At 51.6% G+C, this 27,639-nt stretch overlaps 1 protein-coding gene across 1 annotated transcript; it reads left to right on the forward strand.

Moving 5' to 3' along the window:
• Positions 1–150: 150 nt before the first annotated feature.
• Positions 151–27,596, forward strand: LRRC75A (leucine rich repeat containing 75A). The gene is made up of 4 exons (XM_053366706.1): positions 151–449; positions 11,425–11,553; positions 18,603–18,715; positions 26,292–27,596. The coding sequence occupies exons 1-4, from the start codon at positions 162–164 to the stop codon at positions 26,902–26,904; spliced, it is 1,143 nt and encodes a 380-aa protein (XP_053222681.1). The 5' UTR covers positions 151–161; the 3' UTR covers positions 26,905–27,596.
• Positions 27,597–27,639: the final 43 nt, after the last annotated feature.

Below are 27,639 nucleotides of genomic sequence, written 5' to 3' on the forward strand. Positions count from 1 at the left end.
TGCCGTCGTAGCTGCCGCTTCCCCCTCCTCCTCTTCGCCTCCGCGGTGTTTCCTGGGCCGGCGGCTGCCCCGCGCTTCGACAGCAGCGCCTGCTCCTCGTGGGCCGGAGCCTGCGATGTCCCATTGAAGGCCGGCCGGCCGGCGGCTGGGCACCATCCAGCATGGGCGCCAAGCAGACCAAGGGTTGCCCGCTGCCCGGCAGCCCCCAGGCCGCCGCCTCGGCCGCCCGCCGGAGGATGCTGCCGTCGCCCCGGGAGCGCGGCGACTTCCTGGCCTCCCTCGTCGTGCGATCCGGAGAAAAGTTTGGCAAGGGGGGCGGTGGCGGAGGGGGCGGCGGCGGCGGCCTCCCCCCGTATCACCGCCGGATCGGCCTTATCCAGGACATGCTGGGGATGGTCAAGCAAGGCAAGCAGGAGGAGGCCACCGACCTGCTCAAGCACCTGCGCCAGGTAAGAGGGATGGGGGTCGGGCGACCGAAGCGCCCTCCTCCGGGAAGCTTCGGCTTCGCAGCCCCCACGTGCCCGGGGAGGCGGAACTGGGGGGCACATAGAAGCTCCGCTTCTCCCTCTCCCTGCCCCTTAATGGAATGGAAGCCAACCTCCCCCCACCTCCCACCCCACTTGTCTGTCCAGGAGGGTCGCGATCAGAGCCGAGGGCAAGCGGGCGAGTTTCGCCTGGTTCGTGGAAGGTTCGCTGGTCTTGGAAGGGAAATTGTTGCTCTGATGGGTTTGGTGATTCCTCTGGAGCCTCCTCAGGGCAGAGCCTTCCTGGGGGGGGGTTGCCTGACCACGAATGAGGAAGAAGGGGGTTACCCCAGGAGGAACGTCTTGGCTCTCCTTGGGGGCCTTTCCAAGACCCACAGATGCTTTTAAGCATAGTATATCCTAAGGCTTAGCATATGATCTGATCTGGACAAAAGGGGCGATGCTGCTCCTGGCAGGTGTCATACAACAGAGGGTTGGGATTGGCTTGTGTCTTGGCCCCAGTTACCAGCCTTTCTTGGGCTTGTGGACTCTTGTCCCTTAACCTGCACTTCTGGTTAAGGGCTTTGGTGCTCCCTTGAATTATGCCTTGGAAGCCTCCATCCCCCTTAAATGAGCTCTGGGATGGGAGGCTCCTCCTATAGGCTCTGCTCCAGCAAGGGGGAAATTTATGGCTGCCAGGCCACTTCAGCCAACTCATTTCTCACATCTGACATCTTGTAGGACACGCAGGTAAAAACTTGGCTCAGCTGAAAAGGTGTTTGGAGGTAGCTTCCAGATGGAAACCCTTTGCAAAGCACTCTGCAAGACCCCTGCAGACAAAAAGGTCACCTGACATCATTGTGCTGTCACACGAGCAACTCCACCCACCTGTCAAATTTGGTCCCTGAATATAATGATTTGGCCTGTGTTTTTCTCCCTCCCCCCAACACAAAGCATGTTGTAAACAAGGAGAATTTGTGCACCAAGGCCGTCTGTGCCTGACACCTGACTTGGAGGGTGGCCTTGAGCTTGTTTAATGACTTCCTGTTTAGTGATTTCCACTTCTGCAAATTGTGGACAGAGATGGTTGTCCCACTCTCTCCTGAATTGGACTTGTTTACGTTTCCTTCCTGGTTTGAGGAAACAAAACTGCCAAGTGGTGTGAAAACCGGTGTGAGACTGAAAGTGGGCGAAGTGCCATGGCAAGCGAGTCCGCACCAGGCCCTTGTTGACAGGCTCTGCCAAGGGAAGCTGCTGCTGCTGCAGCCTCAGATTCACAGCCAGGCTCCAGTTTCTGCTGCGTGAGATTTCATCTTCTTTTCCACAGAGAGATCTGAGTGGGATTCTCCTCTTCTCTCTTCCTCTCTGAGGAGCCATTTCACAGAAGCTGAAGCCCGAGCAGAACCATGCTGAATCCTGAAGGGGAGAGTCTTTCGCCACCCCTTGGAGCCCCCATTCCTCTTGCTGGGAATGGGGGCTCCAAGGGGGAATTATCTGAATGAAGTTGGGAGCTTCCCTTCTGGCTCTTCCGTTGAGATAGGGGCAGGATGTAGAGTTTTGATAAGCAGCAGAGGAGGCTTCTTAATTCAAGAACATACCGTATTTTTTGCTCTATAAGACGCACCAGGCCACAAGACGCACCTAGTTTTTGGAGGAGGAAAACAAGAAAAAAAAAATATTCTGAATCTCAGAAGCCAGAACAGTAAGAGGGATCGCTGCGCAGTGAAAGCAGCAATCCCTCTTGCTGTTCTGGCTTCTGGGATAGCTGCGCAGCCTGCATTCGCTCCATAAGACGCACTCACATTTCCCCTTACTTTTCAGGAGGTAAAAAGTGAGTCTTATAGAGCAAAAAATACGGTAAGTGTGGCCTGACTGACACAACTGTAGCCTGAGCCAGTTCTGCTACTCAAACTTCCTTCCTTCAGTTGACTTCTCCAGTCTTAAAAGACCAAGGACGAAGCCTTGCAAGATCATAGAGTCATAGAGAATCATAGAGTTGGAAGGGACCCTGAGGATCCTCTAGTCCAACCTCCTCCAGTGCAAGAATATGCAGCTATCCCTTACATGGATTGAACCTGCAACCTTTGCAGACCATCCTGGTGGCCAAAGCGGGGAGGGAGCCTCATGTTCCTTGCCATGAGGACCGTGAAGAGTTTGGGCCTCTGTGGGCTTGGGTGACACTACTATGGAGGAGATGGGCTCTTTGAACTTATGACTGTGGTGCTTGAAATGGGCTTGTGGAACATGTGAGCATCTTTCTGGCCCTGTTAGAGCCAGAGAAAAAGCAACAGACTCTCTCCCACCAAAGAGGCAGGTAGGCAGCACAGCTGTGCCAGTGGCTTATGATGAACAGGTGTCTTCCTGTGGCTGCTTGTCGGCTGGATGGTGGTGAGCATCTAACACGCCCCCCCGGCCCACATCTGACCCACTCTTTTAAAGAAAAGGAGATGTGTGTGGCTGTGGCAGTGGAACTGGCCACTCGTGGGAGATGTGGTCCTTTCTGGCTAGGGGCACAGAGCCCTCTCCCTCCCAATGGCCACTGCACCTTCACAGTTTGTGATCCATGCATGCAAGATGCGGATTCCAGAGAGGCTGGATGGACAGTGTGTGTTTGGGCTGCAGGGTTGGGGAAGGGAACTCCAGCCCTATTGGCTGAGTTTGCTGAGGTCGGAGGCAAGCTGCCTGCATGTTTGGTTGCAAAGGCTGGCCAGCCAGCGCATTTCAGCGGTGGTGCGCAAAGGCTTTCTAGTAATTGAGTTACATTTGTTGAAAATTAATTAAAGGCAGGGAGGGAGACTGGGCCGGCCTCGGGAGCCTTGCGGAGGACTTGGCGTGTTTCGTTGCCAGAGGAAGAAAGGCACGTGCGCCCAGGAGGGGGAAGGGGAACAGCCTCCAGCTTTGTGCGCAGCTATCGTGCAAGTTGCCTTATGGGAACGCAGCGTGTTTATGCTAATTTTATGCTAGTTAACTTGCATGGCTCCTTGTCCCTGAAAGAATCCTGGGAACGGCAGAGTCTGATCCCCCCTGCCCCCCCCCCGTTTTCTCCAGGAGGAGGAATAGCTCTTAAGCGGCTTTGCTTCCTGGGTGTCATCACGTACCCAGATGGAGACTGCTCAGCTCTGAAGGAAACTCAGCCAGAAAGTGAATGGAGACAGTTGGAGTGTGTGTGTGTGTGGGGTGCCCCATTCTGGTGAGAAGGTGACAGCGGGTGGATGAGGGGAGGCAAAGGGGTCATCTACATTTCCTGGTCACCGCGCCGCCAAAGTCTTCGTTTTCCAGAAGTGAGCTCAGCTCAGAAATGGCTGGCATGGGCTGCCGCCTCCTGGTCGCTCCTTCGGAGGACCAGACTCTGCCTTGTTTCTCTCTGTTGGTTTCTTCTTGTGGGTTTCTATCCTGACCTTCATTAAACCTTTCCACATAAACACATGCAGAGCTATAATAAGACCCCAACCAATAAAAAAGTATTAAAGTCCATAGAAAATCCCTTTGGCAGGAGACACCCCAGTGGCTTCCTTGCCAAGCAGAGTCTTCCGCCACCAGCCTCCCAGAAGGGTGGTGCTGGGCCTGTTGGCTGCTATATTCTTCCTTTCGTATTCAGGGCACGATTTCCCCCACCTGCAAACAGTCCATATATTGATCCTTCTGTGTGACGGCTTAAGCTCTCTTAGGCTTAGCTGGTGGATCCAATGGAAATCTTTTCCCAAGGACAGCCTCAGAAATGGGTAGCCCAGTCTTTGGGGTGCTTTAAGGCAGCAGCAGCTGCCGCCTGGATTGTGTAGAAAAGAGATTTGCTGGGGAGTGGGAAGCTGTCTCTTAAAGTTTCTTTCTGTTTTCCAAGCTCCCAGTAGCAGGCAAGTCCCTCCCCCCCCCCACCTTGCACAATTGCCTTCCCCATGGCTAACATGCCAGCCTTTTGCCAGGGCAGTGGACAGAGCGCACCTCTTCCTGGGTCTGTCCGTGGAGCTGTCTTGTGGCTGCTTGAGAGGTGAGTTTGGTGCGAGAGTCTGTCATTAACTCCAAGCTGTTCCATACCTGCTGCGCTTGTATTCTATCATTGCTGATTTCTGGGCGTTGTGTGTGACAACCCCCACTTCTAAGTCAATTGACTGAAAAGCCTTGCCTCACCATTCGCTTTGGGCTTGGAAGCTTTCTCTCTGTGTGGGGGAGTGTACGTGTGTCCTTGTGCATCTAGTCAGGGAGAAGGGATAGTGCCCTGGAGTTGTAAGCAGGTCTGGGAGCATATTCTAGATTCCTGGCTCTGGCAGGAATCTCCAGTTCTGGCTGAGCTCTGCTGGCACCTGGGGAGAGAGGCTTAACTAAGAGCAGGTGGAAAAGCTGCCTTTCCAGGGCATTTCATGGGGTCTTGATGCACCTTTCCTGCTCTCAGCTAGGCAGTGTGTGTGCACACGCTTGTTCGTGCATACATGATATGTGTGTTGTACACACCCTGCATGCCAGTATGTAAACCGGCTTATCCCTCTTTGCCAAGGAATGAAAACAAGCTCACTAAGAATCTGGGCTTATTGAACCTAGAGGAAGAGGAGGAGATCTTTCATTTGGCGTTCTCCATAGTGTGAGGTGCAGGGGGACGGGAACAGGCTCCTCATTTTCTGTGCTCTTCCAAATAATACCTTGCAAATATATTTGTCCCTTTTGGAGAAGCAAGCTTTTGGGGAGGGCAGGGAGTGTAGGAGAGGCCCTGCCTGCCTCTTTGCCTGCACTTGGGCGGACTGCCTCCCCCACCCCGCCCGTAATCCATCTTGGCTTAAATGATGCGAAATTGCATTTGGAGCAGGGGGCTGCGTGGGAGAGAAGAGGCGATGAGGGAAGAGCGAAAGCCAAGGGCAGCCATGTGTGAGCGGCGAGGATAATGGAAAGCTCAGGGACGGGGAGGTCTGGTGCACATCCAGTGGTGGAGACGGGAGGTCAAATCCTGCAAGGGGAAGCAGAAGGAAAGGCTTGTGCCCAGAGAGTCAGCTGGAGCTCCCCAGACAGGGCAAGCTTGCTGCTGATGGGCCAGGGAGCAGCTAACCCTTTGGCTCTGTGTGTGGCAGCTTATCAGCTGCTCAAGGAGGGGGAGTTGTGCTACCTGGGCATGGTGGGGGTGCCTTGGGCTTTCCGCCAGCCAGCCATGGCTGAGCTCCAGAACTGCTTTTCCCCATGCTGGGGCTCATCCAGCGAGGGAAGCCCAGCGAGCCGGCCTGGGCAGGTGTGAGGGTTCTGGTCTTCCTCCCTTGTGGGGGGATTCTCATTTCTATAATTTCACACAGGCACACCCCACACACTTCAACGCTTGGGCTTCCTTTTGGATGGATGGGAAAGTGCAGCATGGCCAGTACCAACCTGCAGGACAATACAGTACAGTGGTACCTTGGGTTACATACGCTTCAGGTTACATACGCTTCAGGTTACAGACTCCGCTAACCCAGAAATATTACCTCAGGTTAAGAGCTTTGCTTCAGGATGAGAACAGAAGTTGCGTGGTGGCAGCGGGAGGCCCCATTAGCTAAAGTGATACCTCAGGTTAAGAACAGTTTCAGGTTCAGAACGGACATCCAGAACGAATTAAGTTCTTAACCTGAGGTGCCACTGTATTTCTAGGGGCAAATGCCCAACCCCCGCAGGTGAGAAGAGAACTCCCCATCAAATGCAGAGTGGCTTTTTCTGGATGGTGGGTTGGAGGGGGGAAGGTTGGTGGCAGCAGCAGCCTCAGTGGAAAGGAGAACTTTGCTGCTGCCTCTGCCACAGCACAGAGTCCCATCTTGCTCCCTCTACACACACACACACCCCTGGCCGGAAGCGGCACAGCTGCCTCTGTTGCCCTCCCACCCGCTGCGCTGCCGGATGGAGGGATCCTCTTGGCAGTCTTCTGCTTCCTGCTCCGGCTTCCCAGCCAGTTTCTCTCCGCTGATGCTGGGGGAGGGGCAGCGCTGATTCTCCCCCTGCTTTGTTTTCTCTCTGATGAGTCTGTGTGAACCATTGGGCAGGAGCCCCTCTGCATCTGCTTCCCTGTGCCTCTTCCTTGGCTCTCCTTGGCTGTGGGAGGAACAGAATAATGACCCCGGGAGCTGTTTCTGCAGAGAGAGGAGGAAGATTTCAGGGGGTGTGGTGTGAGAAATAAAAGGATCTGAGCATTGAAAGCAGCGAACCTTGTCCTCCCTGCTCTTAAGAGAAAGAGGGAGACAGCTCTTTTCCCTGACCCTCCCTTACTGCCTTCCACTTTCCGTGTACAGTGGTACCTCAGGTTACAGACGCTTCAGGTTACAGACTCCGCTAACCCAGAAATAGTACCTCGGTTTAAGAACTTTGCTTCAGGATGAGAACAGAAATCGTGCGGCAGCAGCAGGAGGCCCCATTAGCTAAAGTGGTTCTCAGGTTAAGAACAGTTTCAGGTTAAGAACAGACCTCCGGAACGAATTAAGTTCTTAACCCAAGGTACCACTGTAGATCTCTTTCTGACTTCCCCACCTGGACCCAGGAGGGGGCTGTACCATGTGCCGGTTGCGAGTGTGACTGTAGCTCACTCCCAAATCTGCTCTTGTGGCAGCTTTTTTCTGCTTTAGCCTCCAGCTTCTCCCAAAGGGAGGGATTTCTAAACTGGGTTGGCACTGACAACGAACGAGTGACTGTGATGCGTGGGTCATTTGGAGGCTTAGTTTGGGGGGGGGGAGACGGGCCCACCTAGGCACCCTGTGATCCAGTAGTCCCAGTTAGGGATGGGTACAAGGAGCAGGCATGCAGTCCCTGGAGAGACCTCCTGTAGCAGCATTTAATAGAATTATCTGCTGCTGCTGGAGCAGCAGCTGCTGTTGCTGGGGGCAATTTCCATCATGGGGCAGGTGGGAGTTGGGTGCCTTAAGCAAAAGAGGGGTCGGGCAGTGAGTGTTTCCAGCTGCCTCGGAGCCCTGGACTGGAAGGTTGCTGCTGCCTCACATAAGGAGCCCCAAAGGAGTTCAAGATGCTCTGGATCCTCTTCCAAGGAAAGGGCTGCCCTAGGAGTCAGAGGGCAAGGACCCAGGGCTTGGGAACCGGCTGGCAGCTACTAGCTCCCCCTTCCGGAGTCCTCAGTTGTGCTGGATGGGCCCAGAGAACAGCCGGGAGTTTGGAAAAGGGATATAGGAGTGAGGAGTCTGTTAAAGTGGGTAAATGTTGGGGAGGCAAGGGATTAACGGTGGGAGCATGGCACTTCTAGTGGGAACAGCAGCTGCCCATTTGGAGAAACAAACTTTGCTACAGTATGAGGAGGAGGAAGAGGAAGTAAAGTAGTTAAAAGAGACAGAAAAGGATAGAGTTTCAGTGGTGGCTGGAGGTGGGGAGACAGAAGGAAGTTTGATAGCTGTTATAATTCCTAGGGTTGCCACATAATTGAAGTTTTTGAACTATTTTTAAGGAAATTCGCCAAAAAATCAACACTTCCGACACGGGTTGCTATATGTCCAGGTTTTCCTGGACATTTTCTACCAATTTTCAGAAATTCTGCCCGGATGCTATTTTCAATGGGCAAACCCCGTATCGTTTGAGAAATCCCAGTTGTATGGCAGCCCTATACAGTATTTGCATACTGAGTGTGTTAATGGGAATTGGAAAAGTTTATGGGGACGATATGGAGTAAAATAACAGCCTTCCTGTAATCAGGTTGTGGTAGCCTCACGGGTGGTCATTTGGGTGTGGAGAAAGGTGGAAGAAGTGGAGAACTGGGAGGGCTGGGCTGTTAAAAGGATGTGGGAATGTAAATTCCTCGTCTCTAGCTCCCCAAAATAGTGGGTGCAGCTCCCAGGATGTCTTCACAAGCTAAAGAGTCTCTAGGACAGGAATCCTTAAAATCCTGCCCGTCATGACTCAAGGTCATCTGACCCCACGACTGCTACCATCTTTAATCATGGTTCCACCATGATCACCTCCCTTCGAGGTCAGGTGCTCAGACCCTTAAAATGTGAATCCCTTGAGAGGCAGGCAAGGGTTATTTTAATGTCTGAGATAATGTCTGAGATAATGGGGAAAGTGTCCAGGCCAGTTTCTTAGTGAGCCCAATGTTTCTTAAGGTAGGACTTTCTTGTCCTATGGGACTTCTGAGCAGGAGAGCTCCTAGGATCCATATCTTTGAGTCCTGCTGCTCTTGCTCTGTCTCTCTTCAGGCCCAGAGGCACCAAGGACTCACGGCCACTTGAGTCATATGCCCAGACAGTCGGCATTCATCTCGGGGTGTGTGTGTGTGGGGATCCTTGATGTGACAGCTCAGAAGAAGCTGACACTATTTTGGAAAGGCTTGCAGTTGGGCCTCGAGAGAATTACCTGCATCAGTGCTGTCTTCTGGGTGATGGCTTTGGCAAGGCTTGGCGCTCACTTGGTGTCATCTATCCTTCTTGATGGGCATTTTTTATTTTGGATGGGGATGGGAAAGGCCTTGCATTCTGTTCCCCCCCACCCCAAGGTCCATTGACTTGTAGAGAAACCCGGGTTTCTGGAGCCCTTATCCAAGTTGTCGGGTCACTTAAAGATTTGCTTCCTGTTCATGGAACAAAGGCAGTGTGTCAGCTCTGTTGCTACATTATTTGCTGTTGCCAAATTCGACAGACACGGTCAGTCGCTGTTGCTCAACTGATGTCTGTGTCTGGCAGTTCCTTCTCTTTCTTTGCATATTCTGCCCAAAAGATGCTCTGTGTGTTGCACGTTTCATCTCTGCTTTGGAACAAGAGTGTCCTCGTTTCTCTCTCTTCTTGTTGTGACTTTCTGTTGTGGTTGCAAATGACTTGCTTGAAGCTGCCCCTGTGGCCTTGGTCCCTCGTGCAGCTGAAGGTGGTTCAGGTGAAGTGGTCCCGGCTTCCCAGCCACTGAAGCCCATTCCAGTGACAAATTCTGTGGTGGGGTGGTAGACTGATGATACCTGTGGACTAGCCCACGAAAGGGCCCAACCACCAAGCAAACTGGCATCTCTCTCTTATGCTATTTGAAATGGCTTGTTGAGTCTTTTTGCTGAAGAGCAAAAAAAAGGGGGGGCATGTTATCACCCCCACCAGCATTTTAACAAGTTGATGATCTCAGGAGTGGGAAGAGACCCCTCTGAATTTCAAGCTCTATCTCTCCCCACCTCAGGAACTCCCTGAACTCCTCTTGCACACAGAGTGGGTATTTCTGCAAATCACGAGGTGGAGTTTATGCACAGAGAAGCTGTGCAGGTGCATGGTGCTCTTGCCATGGGGGTATTTGCACAAAATTCTTTGCAGGAAATGCAATAAAAGGGGGGCTGCTGAAAGTCCTTGCACAGAGCAGGGTTTCACTCCTCAGTGTACAGAACAGATACAGGAGCCCATTGGCACAGGTCCTAAACCACCTTCCTTCCTCCCCTACTTCCCCCTATTTACTGGGGAGGTTTGTTAACAGCCGTCTTGGTTGATAGATAGCCCAGTGTGCTCAGCTGGGAGGCAATTTGCCCAGTCAAGTCAGACTCTCAGTGACAGACTGTGCCAGGGATGAGCTCATCTGGCTTGGATGCTGCTCTCACTTGGGGAGGTTTCAACTATAGGGTGGGGAGGGGAAGCATCACTGTGCTGCAGCAATTTGGGTCTTGTGTGTGCGTGCGCTGAATGCTCATTTCAAGATGGGAGAGGGGCAGAATTTTATGGGCTCTGTGTTTCAGAACACCCCTTACAGGATCCAGAAGTGCTCACAGAGACGTGATGCAATTGCTCCCCCAGCAACTTCCACTTGACCCTGGCTGGTTTTCAAATGTCAATGGGTGGCTTTGCCAGACTTGATGGCTCACCTTCCTTCTCCAGCTGACAGGGCTGGCAGGAGTTCAGTTTCTATCACCCTGTTCCATCCAACCACTGCTCAGGTCACACTTTGGAATGAATGAAAATTGGGGAAGCAGCAGGTTCCCCAGAGCAGCATAAGGGATCCCAGGCAGAAAGAAACCTTTTGGATTGCGCTGATGAGGTTTCATATTGCTGTCTCCCACCCACCCACCAAGACCCCTTCTGTGGGAAGGAGCAGCCACCCGCCCTCCTCCCCCTGTTTTCAAAAGTTAGAGTGGAGATGCAGTTGAGCAATTGGCCTGCACCTGTGTGGGGCTGCTCCCCATTGCTGCCTGTGCCTGGGGTTCTGCCCACCTAGGGACCTTTCCCTTTCAGAGGGGCCTGATCAAATCTCCTCTTGCAAGGGGAGCTGCCAAGGAGTGAGGGAGCAGAAGTTGGTCCAGGGCCATGGGGACATCAATGTGACCCACCTGGCTGGTTGAGCAATGTGGATGAGTGGGAGGGAAAACTCACCCTTCCCTCCTTGACCCACACAGCCCTACAAGTCCACTCGACCCATCAGGTGCCTCAGCAAACAGTTGGCGCGTGAGGAAGTAAGTCAAATGACCTCTGCTCCTTCTCCCACTTCAGGGGTGCTCTTACACCAGGGGTAGACAACCTAAGGCCCGGGGGCCGAATGCGGCCCAATCGCTTTCTCAATTCGGCCCGCGGACGGTCCGGGAATCAGCGTGTTTTTACATGAGTAGAATGTGTGCTTTTATTTAAAATGCATCTCTGGGTTATTTGTGGGGCATAGGAATTCTTTCATTCCCCCCCCCAAAAAAATATAGTCTGGGCCACCACATGCTCTGAGGGACAGTGGACCAGCCCATGGCTGAAAAGGGTTGCTGACCCCTGTCTTACACTCATGTGCAGAATGCAGCCTTCTCATTGGGGGCATCTGGGTGGCCACTGAAGACAGGCCTTTGGCTGGCACCTCTTACCTACTTACTGGTGCCCGTCCAGACTTATGGAGCTTCTTGGGTCCCAATCCTCAAATATTGGGGTATTGGCATTGTAGTGCAGCCTTCCTGAATGTTTGGGTGTAGGCTCTGGATATGATTGCAGGGCTGTGGCTGCTGGCATCGCCCAGTTGCTGAAGTTTGCCTGGTTTGCACGGGCACTCCAAGGTGCCCTCCCACCTGACTGGCTTTGCTCCTTTGCAGGACCTGGGCATGGAGTCAACTTCGCTGGATGACGTCCTGTATCGCTACGCCAGCTTCAGGAACCTGGTTGATCCAATTACCCATGACCTGATCATCAGCCTGGCCAGGTACATCCACTGCCCCAAACCGGTGAGTGCTTGGTGGGGTTTGCTTTGGGCTGTTGAAAGGAAGAGTGAGAAGCTGGGAGCAGGGGGGCGATAGCTGCTCCTTCCTCCTTCTCAAGAGGAGGCATGTTGTGGGTGTGTTCATAAGCTCTGGACTTTGATATTCCAAAGTCTGGCCATGTTGGCTGGGGTGGGGTGGGAGGGAGGGTTACATGCCCAGTCCAGAGTCAGGCATTGCTGGCCCCTCTCCTTCTCTTGCAGTCATTCCTACATTTTATTACACTCCCCTTTAAAAGAGTGAAACATGCAGAAGAGGCTGCCAGCTAAGCAGCCTGTTTGGGGCTGGGGAACTGACACCCAACTACACCCCTCCCCATCTCTCAAAGTCCAAGTCTCCTCAGCAGCAGAGTGCGGCATGTTAACATGATTGGCAGAAGCCGACAATTTTCTGCCATGATAAACTTCATTAGTGGTTTTGCACTAAGTTATGCTCAGACTAGCCCTACTGAAATGAAGGAGCATGACCAAGTGGGGTCCATTCATTTCCGTGAACTCGGCCCAGTGTCCCCCATGCACTCCTCAAGGTGACGACGCACCTGCCTCCCAGCTGCCCCCTCCTCCTTGTCTCGCCTTCCTCTCCCTCCAGGCAGCCTTTGCTTATCACTCCCTATAATGGGATTAGATTTCTCCTGGGAGATTTTCACAGACAAGTCTTCAGCTGACGATGGCAGTCTCTTGAGATTTCTGGGTTACTCTCTGCAGCTGCATCTGATGGGAGGGGAGATGCTTTTTTGCTCTTCTGATGTGGGGGAGGGAAGTTCAGAAGAGTCTACGACTTTCTTCTCCTTGGCTTTGCTCTTCCTGCTTGTTCAGGGCTGGGCTCATTCTTGGCTTGGCTCCTCTCCTGGGGGAGACATGCCTCCATTTCTTGCCTGTCCATAAGCCACAGCCTTCCACACCTCCCTTTGTTACTGTAGCCACTCAGCGCTGACCGACACACACCCAAAACCTATGCTAATACCATTTCCAGGTTTCCCCCCAAAAGTTCTTGGTCCTGACCATTGGTCAGCCTTCCCCAGCCTTGGCCTCCAGCTTCCACCATCCCTGATCATTGGCCATGCTGGCTGGGGAAGATGGGAGGTCCAGGTTGGGGAAAGCTGCTGCAGATGGACTGGAATTTCCAAGGGTTGATCCCTCTGACTCCAGCCTCTGAAGGTTGTGGGTGAATCTTTGGTCAACCAGCCGCTGCCCTTGGGAGCCAACCTTGCAGGGTTGGTTGTGTGTTCCAGGGTGAGCTCATTGCCAGTAAGACATCTCTCTACACAGGCACCCACAGCCTTCCAGATAAGCTGATGATCCTTAAAAAAACCCCAACAATAATGTTTTCAGGGTTTAAACCAAGCCAATGCTTCCTATCCAAGCAGGGATCCTGGACTAGCAATCCCATCCCTCGAAAGTGGTGCTTCTCCAGAAAGAGGCGATGGGCCAGCTCTGAGCGACTGGTGCTGCAATGTTTTATTGATGCTTTGCGAGAGTAATTGCCGTTTGAGTTCAGTTCATTTAATAATGTAATTGAGGGATGTGAGTTACTAAACAGGTAGGAAGTGTATTGATTCTTTCCCCCCTCAGGCAAATCTTGTTTTTCTACAGGTGAGGAACTGCGATGAGAATCTTCCCTTTAATTGAGAGTGGGGGGCTGGGATATGCAGAGTGAAGGCTCAGGATATTTTTCTTCTCCCCCACCCAAAAAACCCCCTGCTGTGCAGCAAGTGGGTCGAACAGACTTAATGTGGGTGAGATGAACGACTTAATCAAGGAGATGGGCGGCAGCAGAGGAAGAAAGACTTGCAGGGGGAACAGGCATACATGCAGAGGGCGTGTTGTTTGGAAAGCAGGGGCACATTGGTGGCTGCAGCCAAATGATGCAGCTTTGACCGCTAATAAACCCTCATTTCCTTGAAACAGGCTCCTCCCTCACTGTCGTCATTAAAACATGCTTGTTGACAACTGAATAAACAACAAAGAGAATTCCTTAAAGTTAACAGTATTTTTGTTTTTTATAAAATGGCGTATGATGCGTTGTTTACTCCAGCTGCATTTCGATAGTCGCTAGGAGCGAAAAGGAACACTCTGTTTTCCATTTCAGCATTTGGGCTCCTGTGTGAGTGCAGTTGCCCTGAGCAAGGCTCCTTAACCTGCAGGCTGAGTTAGTGAGGTTTCAGAGGTCTCCGGGGCAAGGTTTACAGAAGAGAGGCTTGCTGGAGTTGGGCATTTTATTTTATTTTAAAGGAATGGATTCATGGAGCTGGGTGTGGGTGTAGCTTTGTGTGCAAAGAGGGGGCCATCTTAGGTGGCACCTACTTTCCCCCCACCTGGGGTTTGGGGATGGACCTGGTCAGTAGTGGTGGCCGGAGGGGGGGGGCGGGTGGAGCAACCACGTTTCTGAATGTTATTCATTTGCCATTTTTTTCCCTTTCTAAACAAAGCGCCTCTCAGTTATGATGGTTAAAGCAAGCCTGGAGATGTGTGAGCAAGAAAAAGGAAGTCTCAGTCCCTGGGTTCCCATTGCCATTGTAAATTCTTCCAGTTGCTCTTTCCTTCTCTTTTGTTGCACAGAATGACACTCATGTTTTTACTGGGGCTGTGGCCAATGCAGCTCCAGCACTTCTTAGAACACCACCCCTTCTGCTGGTACTTCTCCTGAGACCCTCTGTTTGGTCTCCAGGACAGCAAATCCAGAAACCTGCTTGCTATACACCCTCCCCGTCTGCTCCTGCGTACGTACACACCCACACCCACACCCACCCTACATCATCTCTCAGCTCTGCATTGTCAGTTAGCACTTCTCTGGCTTAGCGTCTCTCCTTCGGCCTCCTTGGCTGCGAGATGTTCGTGCCGGTGCTCTTGCTGTGGGACGTGATGGCGGTCTGGCGTCTGCTGGTGACAAACTGGGCCAGCGCATCCTCTGTGTCCCCAAAAGGATGTTGCAGGGAAGGGAACACGGAGTCTCTCCCCGCAGGTTCTCCGAGTCGGATTGCAGCCGGTTGCCAAGCCTGGAATTAGTCTGGAGCAGATTGCTACTTCCCCCAACAGGAGTCTTTGGCATTCTGGTCTTCTCTGGGAAGGTGCTGCATGTTTGGCCTCTGGGAAGGGCTGGGAGCGTCACTGCTGTGAAGTCACAAGGGCGCAGAGTGACACAACTGAGCAAAGGTGCTTTCGCCTTATGCTGGAGGACTTTGAATAAAAGGTTTGTTCTCCTGGTAGAACAAAAACCTGCTTTCAGTTAGCAATCCGCTGTCTTTGCTTTTGTTGCACAAATATATTTCTCTCTCTCTCTCTTTGCCTGTCTACAAAGACCCACAGTCTTCCCAAATGTCACCATCCAGCCTGTGTCCACCCACGGAGCAGGGCTGCTGCACATGGCCTTGTTTTTGCACATGGTGACATGGCCTCTGGGCGGTTGCCTAACTGATAGGACCAGTTAGATTCCCACTTCAAGGAATGCCCTGCCCGTCCCATGCCAAGGCCTCCCAAAGCTCTCCTTCCTTCCTCCAACCCCTCCGAAGCAGGAGGAATGATCCACAGTGCGCTGCTACCTGCCCTCCATGGTCCATATCTTGCTTTGTAAAATAGGTCGCCATGAATATTTCACGCGGCTTGATAAAGAATTCATGCAGTAATTCAGCAGGGGGCTGGCTTGGATGGAGCAATTAGTTGCTTTCCTGTTGTGGGGAGGGGTGTGGGGGGGGGCACAGGGCACCTGGCTGAGTCACCAGTCCCTGCTAGGAGCTCCACCCCCACCCAACCCTGCCTGCTGACCTGAGAATCCTTCCCTGAGAATCCAAGTTTTGCTTCTGTGCAGAGTCCCACAAACGCAACACATACCCCAACCAGTAAAGGGAGCTCTCGTCCCTCTGCAACCTGTGAGAATAGGGAGCCCTTATGGCCTAGCCTAGGGCGAATCCCAGAGACCAGCAAACTCTGCGGCAGGGGATGCAGAACAGGGGTGGCAGTTTGCCTTTTCTTCCCCCAAGAACGGCAGCCAGCCAGACCACACCAGCTGTCTTTAGTTCTGGCACCCACAGAGGAAGGTGCTCAGTTTGGGGGGGGGGCAGCGGCAGAGACCTGGATCATACTCATGCATGACTGACACTATGTCTTAATTCTCTTGGAGCAAGATGGGGACAGGGAAGTGGCTTTTTGTTTTGTTTAAAGAAAAAGAAAGATGCAGTGTTTCAAAATAGTCATAAATATAGTTTGCGAAATATGAAAGGCACTTAGTTTAAAAGATATACATTACAGAATTATGCAATAAGCAACGAAACGGTCAGGATGGGGAGGGGATCGGTATCAATTAGGAGCTTATTTGTACATTTCTTAACAGTAACATGAGCATATAGGGAGAGGGAAAGTTGTGGCCTATATTTTCTTAAAGCAACCATAGACTTCTGAATGCTGGATGCAGGTTCAAATTGTGCAAACCATCCTTTACATGCTTAATAAAAGCATGCCGTATTGCAGAGAATTCATTAGTTTTATTTTGCCCTCTTGCTACTTTTAATTTGCAAGTAAGTTTTTCCAACAGCGCTACCTCACCCACTTTGTTGTACTATGCTAAGAGGGCAGCCCCATTTAAGTCTTTCCAGTGCCTGGCAAGAATAGCCCTGGTGGCCAATAATAAATGCAACACCCTCTCTCTGCAGTGTGTAGGGACATTTCCCGTTTCAAATAGATTTAGGAGTGCTATCTGCAGGGAGGCAACGATCTCACGGTCAACAATTTTACCTATTTATTGAAAAAGTGAGTTCCAGAAGAGCTGTACTTTGGCACAGGACCACCACACATGTATATACGTGTAGCAGTTTCTTGGCAACCACTCCAGCATCTCGGCAAGGAAGAAGGAGCTGCATAAGCCAGTCTGCGAGTGGTTAAAGACCACCTATGGATTATTTCCAGTGTCAGCTCTCTGTTTCTTTGCTGAGATGTGTGTTGTTTATGGGAGAGGAGGGATTGGTGCCGTTGGTTTCTTGCATCTTTATTTTAGATTTTGTTGCTATTTACAGTGGTACCTTGAGTTACAAACGCCTCAGGTTACAAACACTTCAGGTTACAAACTCCGCTAACCTGGAAGAGTTACCTTGAGTTGAGAACTTTGCCCCAGGATGAGAACAGAAATCGTGTCCCGGCGGCACAGCAGCAAGAGGCCCCATTAGCGAAAGCATGCCTCTAGTTAAGAACAGTTTCAGGTTAAGAACGGACCTCCGGAACGAATTAAGTTCATAACTAGAGGTACCACTGTATGTGGCAATTGTTCGGTTTGGTTTTGTAATTTTAAAAAATGTTTCCTTTATTGTTTATGACCACTTTTGTCATAGGTTTGTATTGTTTTCATGTTGTAAGCCACCTTTTAATCTCCAAGTACAGTATGTGGCAATTGTTTGGTTTGGTTTTGTATTTTTAAAAAATGTTTTCTTTATTGTTTATGACCACTTTTGTCATAGGTTTGTATTGTTTTCATGTTGTAAGCCACCTTTTAATCTCCAAGTATGTGCGTTGGTGCTGAGAGCCCATTGGCCTCCTCTCTGCCCTCCTTTCAACGACTGTAGAAGGAGACAAGTGTGCTCCGCTCCCCTATTTGCCCTTGGGAAGCAGTGGCGTTTGGCCCCACATGACTGACAAGGGGACAAGAACCAGAGCAGGTGCTCAAGGAGCTGTAAATTTGGTGGGTGAGAGCAGGCTGCTTGCTTTGGGCTGGTCAGCGAGCTGCCTTTGCCAGCACAAAAGGCCAAGCCATAGCTCTGCTCTACTCATTTAGCAGGCTGTTCCCAACTCCATCCCATGTGTTTTCTTTGTCCTGTTGGGAGCGATGCTCTCAGGGAAGCTAACCAGGGTGTCTTCCTGGACTTTGCCTCCTTCCTCTGGCTGCCTTTGTGCTAGGAACGCGAGTGTTTGCAGGAGGGTCGCCTCCTGCAGCCAGAGGCAGGTGGATCTGCTGAGCTCCCTGTCCGCATTATCTTCGGAACCGAGGCTCATCCATCTTGGTTTGGCTTGGTGAAGGCTGAGCAGGGAACCCTCAGTTGACTCAGATAAACATACTTTTACGGCCCTGGGAGTCAGATGGGGCTCCACCTGCCATCTCTTCCTCCTTTGCCATGGTTCTGATTTGGGGCTTTCTCTGCCGTTGTCATACGAAGATGCCAAATGGACCATGTGAAGCTGGCGGCATCAACCGCCCTGCCTGCTTAAGCCAGCAAATGCTTGGGGGTGGGGGTGGAGGTTGGTCTTCCAGTAAGGTTTGGAGTGGTGGGATTGAGCTGGAAAAGCATGCATGGGCCCTTTTTAATTAGATGCGCTATTTGAAGTTGCCTTAGGATGCCTCATGCTCTCGATGGGATGGCAAAGAGCTTATTGAGTAATGGAACCATAAGCTTTGAAGGGACCCCAAGGGTAACCAACCCAGGTCCCTCCAATATGGGAATCTCAGCTGAAGGATCCTTGAGAGGCAGCCATCCAACCAGGCCTAGCTTAGCTGAACCTCCCAGTGATGTTGCATCGTAAGGAGAAATGCCCTGCTGATATTTTGTTTTCTAGCTGGCCTGGGTAAGCTGAATGGGGGTGGGAGTTTCAAAGCCTCCCCCCACCCCAGGAGCTGGCGGAGGCACAGAGGCTGTTCTGCCTGCTCTTCCTCCTTGTTATGTACTAAGCTTGGATCCTAGAACAATAGGCAGGTAGGATCCTAGAATGCAACAACTGATTGGCTTGCAGGAGAAGACCAATCAGGCTCCAGGAGGAAGTTAATCAGCCTATTAGGCTGGTAGGGTTGTAGATTGCAATAACTGATTGGCCTGCAGGAGAAGACCAATCAGGCTTCAGGAGGGAAGCAGAATCAGCCAATCAGACAGGACTCACTTTGTAAATAATGTATATAAAGGCCTGAAGTTTGGGGGGAAATTCAATCACTGTTTTACCAGCTGCAATAAAGAGCATGAAATCACTGCAGGACTCAGAGTATATTTCACTTCTCCTCTTGACTGGTGACTGTGCAACTGACCCCCTTCCCAATTCCTCTTGCAGGAAGGTGACTCTCTGGGAACCATGGAGAAGCTCTGCAGGCAGCTGACTTACCACCTGAGCCCCCACTCTCAGTGGCGACGCCAGGGCATTGTGAAGAGGAAGCCGCAGGCCTGGTGAGTGAGGTGGGACTGCGGGCTGGCAGAGGGGCGTTCTTGGGGGAGTTGAGGGTGGGCTCGGGGCAGAGGTGGAGCCACCAGCAGTGCAAAGGAGCCTCCATCCCAAGTCACTGCAAAATGATTTGTGTCTCCTCCTGACCACAGAGTTGGAAGGACCCTAAGGGTCACATCTAGTCCCGCCCCCTGCAATGCAGGAATCCTCTGCCCATTGTGGGGCTCGAACCCTGAGATGAAAAGTCTCCTGCTCTACCAGCAGAGCTGTCCCAGTCATTTAACGTCTGTCTGTTCAGCCAAGGAAGAAAAAAAAAGACAGGAAATCTTGCCTTCAGTGGGTGGCAGCATTTGGTGAAAAGACTCTGATGTTGGAGCACATGGGGTGAGCCAAGCCCTGCTTGGAGGCACTGTCTGTCCCCTGCGTGGCTTGAATGGCAAAATGTCAAAAAGTCAGGAGGGCTGTTGGATCGGGGCCTGGTACTTGGAAAGCAGATGAGGCTGGTGGAGTGCCCAGTTCAGCTGCCCAGCTAGCGCTTTCTGTGGGCTGCCACCCTCACACTGTGGTCCTTTTCTCTCTTCTCCATTCTCACTGAAGCCTCTCTTCCTGCTGCTGCCGCCTGCCCTGCCCTCTCCAGGCTAGGAGTTTTCTACTGGGGGCTGCAACCAGCTGGTTGGGGCATCCTTCAGACCCTTTATGTCCCCCACCAAATCAGAAAAGAGGCTTGGAGTGGCTTTGAAGCATGGCCTGAATAAGCAACTACTTCTTTGTATGCCCAGCAAAGCCTGGTCTGTCTTGGAGATGATGGGGGCGGGGAGGGGGGGGGACATGGCCTGCAGCCCACCCCCTGCGCTGATGTCCACTTAAGTTGGATATAATCCTGGTTACTCTTGATGTGGCCGTGCGGACCCTTTGGGAAGACAAGGGACCCGAGGAACTCTCTGAAGCATAAATTAAAGGATTTGGTTGGATGTTTCTAATTACCAGCCCCATTTTTAATTAGCAGTTTGCTCAGTGTGTGTGTTCCTGACTTCTAACAGATTTGATTGCATTATTTCCTGTCAAGAGATGCAAGTCGGTAGTTGGAGTGCAAAAGGCCTATTCTGGGGCAGAGAAAACCTCCCAGGCGGTGCAGTCTCTCTGGGACCAGTTTGTGTATGCAAAGGCCATTGTGGGTGGGAGGGGTTTTTTTTTGCAGGGGAGGGGGGAACGTGGAGGACAGCAGGCCCCAGGGAGAGCTCTACCTTTGCAACCCACTTGGAGCTTTGGAGAGGGATGGCAGAAGCCTTCCACATAAATTCCTAGCAGTGGCATTTTTGCTTCTTGAGTCTGTGGCTTGGTAGGGCTGGCCCTGAAGCCAGAGGAGCCTTCTTAGGCCAGCACGGGGTTTAATTTGGGCAGAAGCCATATAAGCCAAGTTCTTGCCCCCAAGCAATCTGCATACGAATGAGTCCTTTTGGCAGAAGTGGGACTTTTCTTATCAGATACAGTGGTACCTCGGGTTAAGAACTTAATTCATTCCGGAGGTCCGTTCTTAACCTGAAACTGTTCTTAACCTGAAGCACCACTTTAGCTAATGGGGCCTCCCGCTGCTGCTGCGCCGCCGGAGCACGATTTCTGTTCTAATCCTGAAGCAAAGTTCTTAACCTGAGATACTATTTCTGGGTTAGCGGAGTCTGTAACCTGAGGCGTCTGTAGCCTGAAGCGTATGTAATCTGAGGTATGGGAGAAGACATTACAGGTGGTAGATAAAAGTACTTTGTGGCAGGAAAATATAAAAGAACAAGCCTTCTCCATTTAGGGTGGCCTTTCCCCATCTCGTGCCCTCCAGACGTTGGCAGCCCGCAGTTTTCTTGAGCCTGTGGAACTCTGTGCCGCAAGGCAACTGCTATGGCGAACCATTTAGCAGTTTAGAAAGGTGGATTGGATAGCAGGCCGAAAGTGATTTTGCTAATTGCCAGCTGATTATGCTATCCCTTAGGACTGGCTCTGCCACTGCACCACCACCCATTTTCAGCCGCCTCAAGTAGGCCCAGTGGGTAGAAACTTCAAGGAAAACCTTCTCTAATGCTGTAGATTTTGTCTGGCCTGAAAGAAAACTTCACATTACAGTGTGTCACTGAGCAAAACCTTGTCTTTAGAAGAATTGTCAATCCTTCGAAAACAGAATATTTCATAGGGAGCTGTTGTTTTTCAGCCGTTTCCAACATTTCCAGTCTTCCTCTTAAGACTAGCCAAGTCTCTCATCTTTCCCAGAAGTAACTGTGGGCCCCTTCCTCCCCCAACACCCCACCAATTAGCAGCTAGGGCTGGCAGGGGCGGGATTTGGGGGAATATTGGGGGGCAAAGGGTTAAACAGACAAAATGGTAGAGTTAGAAATGCCCGGGTTTTAAAACAAAAGAGATGTTGCATTCCACATTTTGTGGAATTGAGTCAGGTGGGCAAAGGCGGCTGTCGGAAGCTGCCAAGAAAAACAGAGAACATCCACCTTTCCAATTGTAATTACGAGCCAACGAGGATGATGATACTATTACAGTGGTACCTCAGGTTACATACGCTTCAGGTTACAGACTTCGCTAACCCAGAAATAGTACCTCAGGTTAAGAACTTTGCTTCAGGATGAGAACAGAAATTGTGCTCCGGTGGGGCGGCAGCAGCAGGAGGCCCCATTAGCTAAAGTGGTGCTTCAGGTTAAGAACAGTTTCGGGTTAAGAATGGACCTCCGGAATGAATTAAGTACTTAACCTGAGGTACCACTGTATTAAAAGATGAATAGCGGTTGAGCCCCTGTCTTTCCTTGCTTGGAGGAGAAGGGAGCCTTTCGCTGCCACCAGGAATCCTTCTGTGTTCCCAGCAAGAACGGTCTCTGGAGACTGAGCAGATTTGGCTGACCTAAGTGAGTGACCTCCTTTGCTCTCTCTTTTCTGCAAGCACAACACACACACACAGCTCACAGTTTGCAAAGCAAATGAGCTCAGCTTTGGTTAGGGATGTTCCCATTTCTGTAGGGTCTGGCCTGGCTCCATGGGAGCTTCCTCCTATCTCTTCCAGCCCCCTCTTTCTCTGCTGCGCCAATCCCTTCCTGCCATTTCAGAGGCCTCGCTGGGCATGCAGATAAGCTGGAGCATGTAAAGGAGGAGGAGGAGGAGGAGGCCTGGCGCAGTAGGGCTGTTATTGTCTCTCTTGTGTGGAGGGATTCCCCCCCACCCCCTCCAGGGTTGGCTTCATAAGCACCTGGAGACCCCGTAAATCTCCACTCTTGCAGAAAGAACAGTGCAGAGTTAGAGCAGCCTCTCCGTGCAAAATGTGGATGGGTTTGGCTGTTTGTTGCTTCTCTGTGCTGACGTTGCTGATTTATAAAAAAAATATTTGTATGCTGCCCACTCACACAGGATATCAAGGTGCCTTAAAACATGATGTAAAAATACAATAAAGCAAGTTTCCTATCCACACCCTGCCCCCCGAGAAGTGCTTGACAATTTCAGAGGGCCTTGGGGGGTGCACGTAATGTTTTTTCTGCCTGCTGTAGTGCTTGCAATACACGGTGCTATATTACATTTAAGCGTATTGTTATTGCCTATTTTATTTTGTACCTACTGTGCACTGCTCATAAAGGCGTGGCTTCCCCTCCCTCTGACAGGGGAAATGCGGACTGAAGCCTCTTGTGAGCTCAGGAGCCAGAGGAGGGAGTGAGCTTGCAGGTTGTAGGATGTGCCTAGGGTGGAGATGCTCTGTTGCTGGGTAAAGTAAGACAGGGATTGGTAGGGGTTCTTTCCTGGCTTCCTTACTCCACCCCCCACCCCCGCTAAAAGAAAAAAAACATCTCACCCTGAGTGATCCTGGCTGGGCACCAGCCTTCCTTCTAATCTTTGTTCAGATTAATTGGAGATTAATTTCTGTTTGGCTTCATCTGCCAACCTGCTGTCAGAGAAATTGGAAGCACTTTGAAGTTTCCCTCCAGGGGGAAATCCCTGCTGATCTTGGAGGGGCAAGAAGATGCCTCCTGCCTCCCTGTGTTCTTGTCTTCAGGCAGAATGTTAATTTATTTAGGAGTTATTTCTTTAACGGAGAGCCTCTTTTTCATCGTGACACACAGTGACCTGGATCCCCTCCGCTTCCCCTTTGTGATTTTCATCCTACGAATTGAAGTGGGTTTTTGTAGCAGCAGATGATGTGATTAAGCCATGAACCCTCTTGGAAAGAACTATTTTGAGGGGTTATTATTGAAGGCAGTAAAAGAGAGAGAATAAAAATGTATGCTTTTTGTTGCGTTGTTAAAATTTAATACTCTGCCCTTGTTTTTTAGATAATTCTGGCTAAAATTTCAGAAGAAAATACTTGCATCTCTACATAGATTACTCTTAGCTGTTAATGGTTGGTTAACGTCTATTTATATGGTCACATGTGGCCCTTGACCCCTTTGCATGTGGCCCCTGATGCCCCTTGCAGCCACCTTATTCTCCCATTCCATTAGAGTTCTTCCTTCCTTCCTTCCTTCCTTCCTTCCTTCCTTCCTTCCTTCCGTCCGTCTCCTTTTCACTGGCTTTTAAGTTCCCTCACCCTACTTTTTATATAGTTTCAGAACAATTGGAAGCAGAAATATTTTATTTGATAAAAAGTAAAACATTTTCCAACAGAATAAACACACTTTTTTTACTGGCTGCGTGACTCTGGCAGGAGGAGACATTTCCCCCTCAGCTGTCTCTAACAAATTGGTAGGCTCTCTGTCTGTGTATCATGCTAAAGTCAGAAAGGGAATACTTGCATTTACTTCCCAGAGCAACGCATGCATTTTAATGCCCCAGACAGAGGCTGCAGGTAGCGAACCACAAGGGCTGCCCAAGAGGAAAAGGTGTTTTTTGTGTTTTGTGTGTGTTTATGTTTTTGTTTTTTGTTGTGATTTGTGTCTTTATAATGCGTGAAAAGCTAATAAATATCTTATAAAAAAAAAACAAGAGGAAAAGGGTCTGTTCCCAGCAGCTGCCGCCTTGATATCTACCCTCTGCTCAGCAGGCTCTTGAAAAGTCTTCGACACCTGCACCTGCAAGTCTCCACGCCACCCAAAATGAGGGTTCTTGTCCCATCTGCCACTGTTTTCTGGCAGTTTCTTTTTACATGTGGACATAACTACAGCCAGCCTGTAGAGCCAGCAAGGCAGCGGATTCCATTTTGCAAGGAAGGAATGTGCAACGGGATTGTTTACAGAGCAGTTCTCTCTCTCTCTAAATGCAGTAATTTGCAGTTTCGATGCAACGCAGGCTGGCCGGTCCTGCGATGGGAGGCAGGCGAGCTCCCAGGTGGGTGGAATCGCTCCTCTGGAAAAAGCAGAGACAGCACTCGTCTCTCGCAGGAGTTGCCTCCGTTCTCTGTTTCTCGGTGGTGGGGAACAACTTTAGGACGGAAATTTGATAAGCCCGTCCTCCCCACGTGGGCGAATGTTTTACAGGGTGACTCTTCAAAGGGAGCCCCCTCCTCTTCCCTGCTTTTTGCCAAACTTGAACCGTTCTGGGTAGCAGCTGGACTGGAACGGTTCCTGGGGTCTTGAGCGGGGCTCCAGATCCTGCGGACATCTTGAGCCTCATCCTTAAGTTGTGTTCTCAGCCACCGAGCACCAGGGGGTGGCCTTCCCCCCCACCGCACCCCAGCCTCCCTGGCAAACTCCTTCACCTCCTGTTGCTTCCTCGGCTGTGTCCTCCAGGCTGCAGCTCCCAGCCAGCTGCTGCCTTCGCTTTAGCGGCACAAACGGCACTTGTCACTTCAGATTCTCTGCTGCCCTTTCTGGCAAGGCTGACTCCTGGCCAGCCAGCGGGAAGGTCAGAGCAGGCAGGCAAGCATCTGAATTGGCTTCCCTTGCTGCTTAGCATCACAGGGGACAAATTATTTACGTCTTAAAGCGGATGCTTCTCTCATGTTCACCAGAAGGGCTCCGCACCCGGCAGGAGAACCCTCTCCTGGCTGCAGCTGCTCCTCCGTTGGGGTGGAGTGGGGGGCATGGACTGGCTGGGGTTGCAGCAGGAGCAGGCAGGAATACCCCTTCCTTGTAGGGCTTGGCTCTGGCACAGACCCTCTCTGGTTCTCTGTGCGGCCAACTCTTCATTGGATGGTCTTCCATTAAGAGAGAGAAAAGCCACCACGATGCCCGATAATCTGTTTTATTCCCTCCCCCATGAATCTCAGACGGACAGTAGTTCAGTCGGGAGCAGAAGGGCTGGGCTGGATGGGAGAAACACCGGATTAAAAAACAGCAAACCAGCGACGCATGTGCCTCTGAGCAAGAGCAGAGGGCCCCGTGGTGCAAGGTGACGGTGTACAGGGTGTACAGCTGCCCGCTGCCTTGCTTTTCAGCAGTGCTGCGTCGTACAATTGGATTTGGAGCAGGAGAAGTCAGCCCAGCAGCGACTGGTGGAGTCTGGCTGTGCCTGTGCTTCTGCCCCCCTCACTTGATTCAGGGAGCGACGTGACTTGTTCTGCTTTTGAGTGGTCAAAGCGTGGCTGGATGCTCTCCAGGCGCCACTGTGGCTGTGACTCTGCATCCTTGCCGAGGCCACTGACTTTAGCTCCCCCCCCCCCCCCCCGCATCTGAGGCCCCAGAAGGAAGCTTCTTGAGGCGCCTGCGTGGGCTGCCGACAACAGTGCATCTGGGCTGCCTTCTGCTCCAGCCACGAGCCGTGTGATGAATGCCTTGCATTTGGCCAGCTTCCGCCTGCGGGTCTGTGCCTGCCTGCTCTTGTGTTCAGAAGGGTCCTCGTGTGAGTCAGCGAGCCCTTTCCCCCAAGCAGGGAAGGCGGGTGCTCAGTGGCCACCCACAGGTGGCTCTGCAGGGTGAGGAAGAGCAGCTGGCCCTGGCAGCCGACTCTGAGCTTGGCAGAGACTCTCCACTGCAACGTCAGGTTCTGCAGCTTGGTGGGGTAAGGCGGTGCTTACAAAGCCCAGAGGAAGGGATTTCGTAGGCAGCAGATTTGCACCTCGAAAGCATCTGGCAGCCACAACCTCTGCAGCCCTTTTGCTGGACGGCAGATGACGTTTGAGGGGGAGATGCTGCCGCTGCCTGAGCCCCTTACCATGCTCTTGAGGAGCATTATAGAGTTGAGGGGCTCCCAGGTTCTTTGCCCTGTGGGGTGCATTCCCCCCAAAAAACTTTAAAAATAAAATGTGTTTCTGTAGGATTGAATCCTAGTTGACAAGGATCCTAACGGTTATCTAGTCAAGGATTAACTAATTTTTTCCTATATATATATGGAAGCTGAGATGAACCTGTTTTCTCTCCCTCTCCGTCACTTGCTGACCTTACAGGACAGCTTACTCACCTAAAAATGTAGGCGGACTGCTTTAGCCATTTGGGGAACCCTGGGCTGAATTCTGAGCACACATAGGAATTTCGTAGCCACGATCAAAACCGATGGCTGCTTGAGCCTCTCTTACACCTGGCCCTGAAATTATCTGCCTGGTTTCTTTCCATTTCCTCCTCTTTGTGTCCTTAACGGGAGGTTTTCCATGGTGCCTCCACCTTCCAGCAGTGTGGGTTAGGGACTGGCCAGAGACAATTCATGAAGCCCCTTCCTCTTCCTCTTCTCTTTCAGCTTGAAAATGATCCTGGTGGGGAATCCCCGGGACAACACCGTCGACCTGTCGGGCATCCCCCTGACCCTGAAGGAGCTGGACCGGGTCATCCCCTACCTCCAGCAGACCTCGGAGTACATCGAGAACGTGGAGCTCTGCTTCACGGACCTGACGGACGAGGTGTTCCTGCAGCTGCTGCCCGTCCTGAGCGCCCTGCCCCACCTGTCCACCCTCTCCCTCAACGGCAACAGGCTGACCAAGGCTATCCTGCGGGACCTGACAGAGGCGCTGAAGGACCCCAGGAACTTCCCCAGCATGACGTGGATCGATCTGGGCAACAACGTTGACATCTTTTCCCTGCCGCAGCCTTTCCTGGTCAGCCTCAAGAAACGCTGCCCCACCCAGGGGAACCTCCCCACCATCCTGGAGTTCGGGGAGGGCCAGGTGAGTGACTTGGAGAGTCAGGAGGGTCTGCCTTCCGTGGATGAGGACGCAAGCGGCGGTGGCGGCAGCAGCAGCGTGGGCACCGCCAGTCCCGGAGAGCTGCAGACAGGCGAGGAGATTGAGGTCAGACTGCTGGAGAGTCAGGTGGCAGACGAGGAGGCGTCTCCCCCGGGGCTGCTTCAGACATGAGGTGCAGGCACCTCTCACTTGGCCAGAATGCTCTTGGCAGACACCCACCCATTTCCCACCCCGATGACAGCAGCATCAGCAGCAAGGATCTTGGCCCCAGACTCCATGGATACTGAGGAGGGTTCTCTTGTGAGGATAATAAACGAGTGGACAGAAAGAAGTGGTGTCAGGGAGGCAGGCTGCACCCTTCAGCACATTAGTGATACTCTTGGCCCTTCAGCTCCCAAGATCTTGTGACAAACACAGAGAGGAGATCTCTACTGCTGCAGCCTCTTTAGTTCCAGAGAACGCAAGACAGACTGAGAAGGCAACACCACTACTGAGCCAGTCTTTGTCCGGTGTAGGTTCCCAGTTACGCAGAACTCTTCACCAGGACTTTCACGTTTGCTCATTTTCTGTTCCTTATAGTGGTTACAGATTGATTGCTTTTAAAAAAAAAGTTCCCAAGTATTTTCGTGGTAGAAGTTTCAGGAAAGGATTTTCATCCTTGCGTCAATGGCAGGGGGCCAGTTATCCCACAGAACTGAGGGAAATGCTGATTTTTCAAATGTTAGGAGTGCATATCATCAGCCTGATCCAGAAGAACTGGGAAATTGCCTTTCTCTCCCCCTTCCCACAAGCAGCAGAGGAACAGACACTGTTCACTAGCACCAACAATGCAAGAAATAAGTGGATTTTGCCTCTCCCCTCCCCTGCCGCTGAGTCTCACAATTTAACATGCTGAGTTTCAGTGCA

This window comes from Podarcis raffonei, chromosome 15, assembly GCF_027172205.1.
Source record: "Podarcis raffonei isolate rPodRaf1 chromosome 15, rPodRaf1.pri, whole genome shotgun sequence".
Lineage (NCBI taxonomy): Eukaryota > Metazoa > Chordata > Lepidosauria > Squamata > Lacertidae > Podarcis > Podarcis raffonei.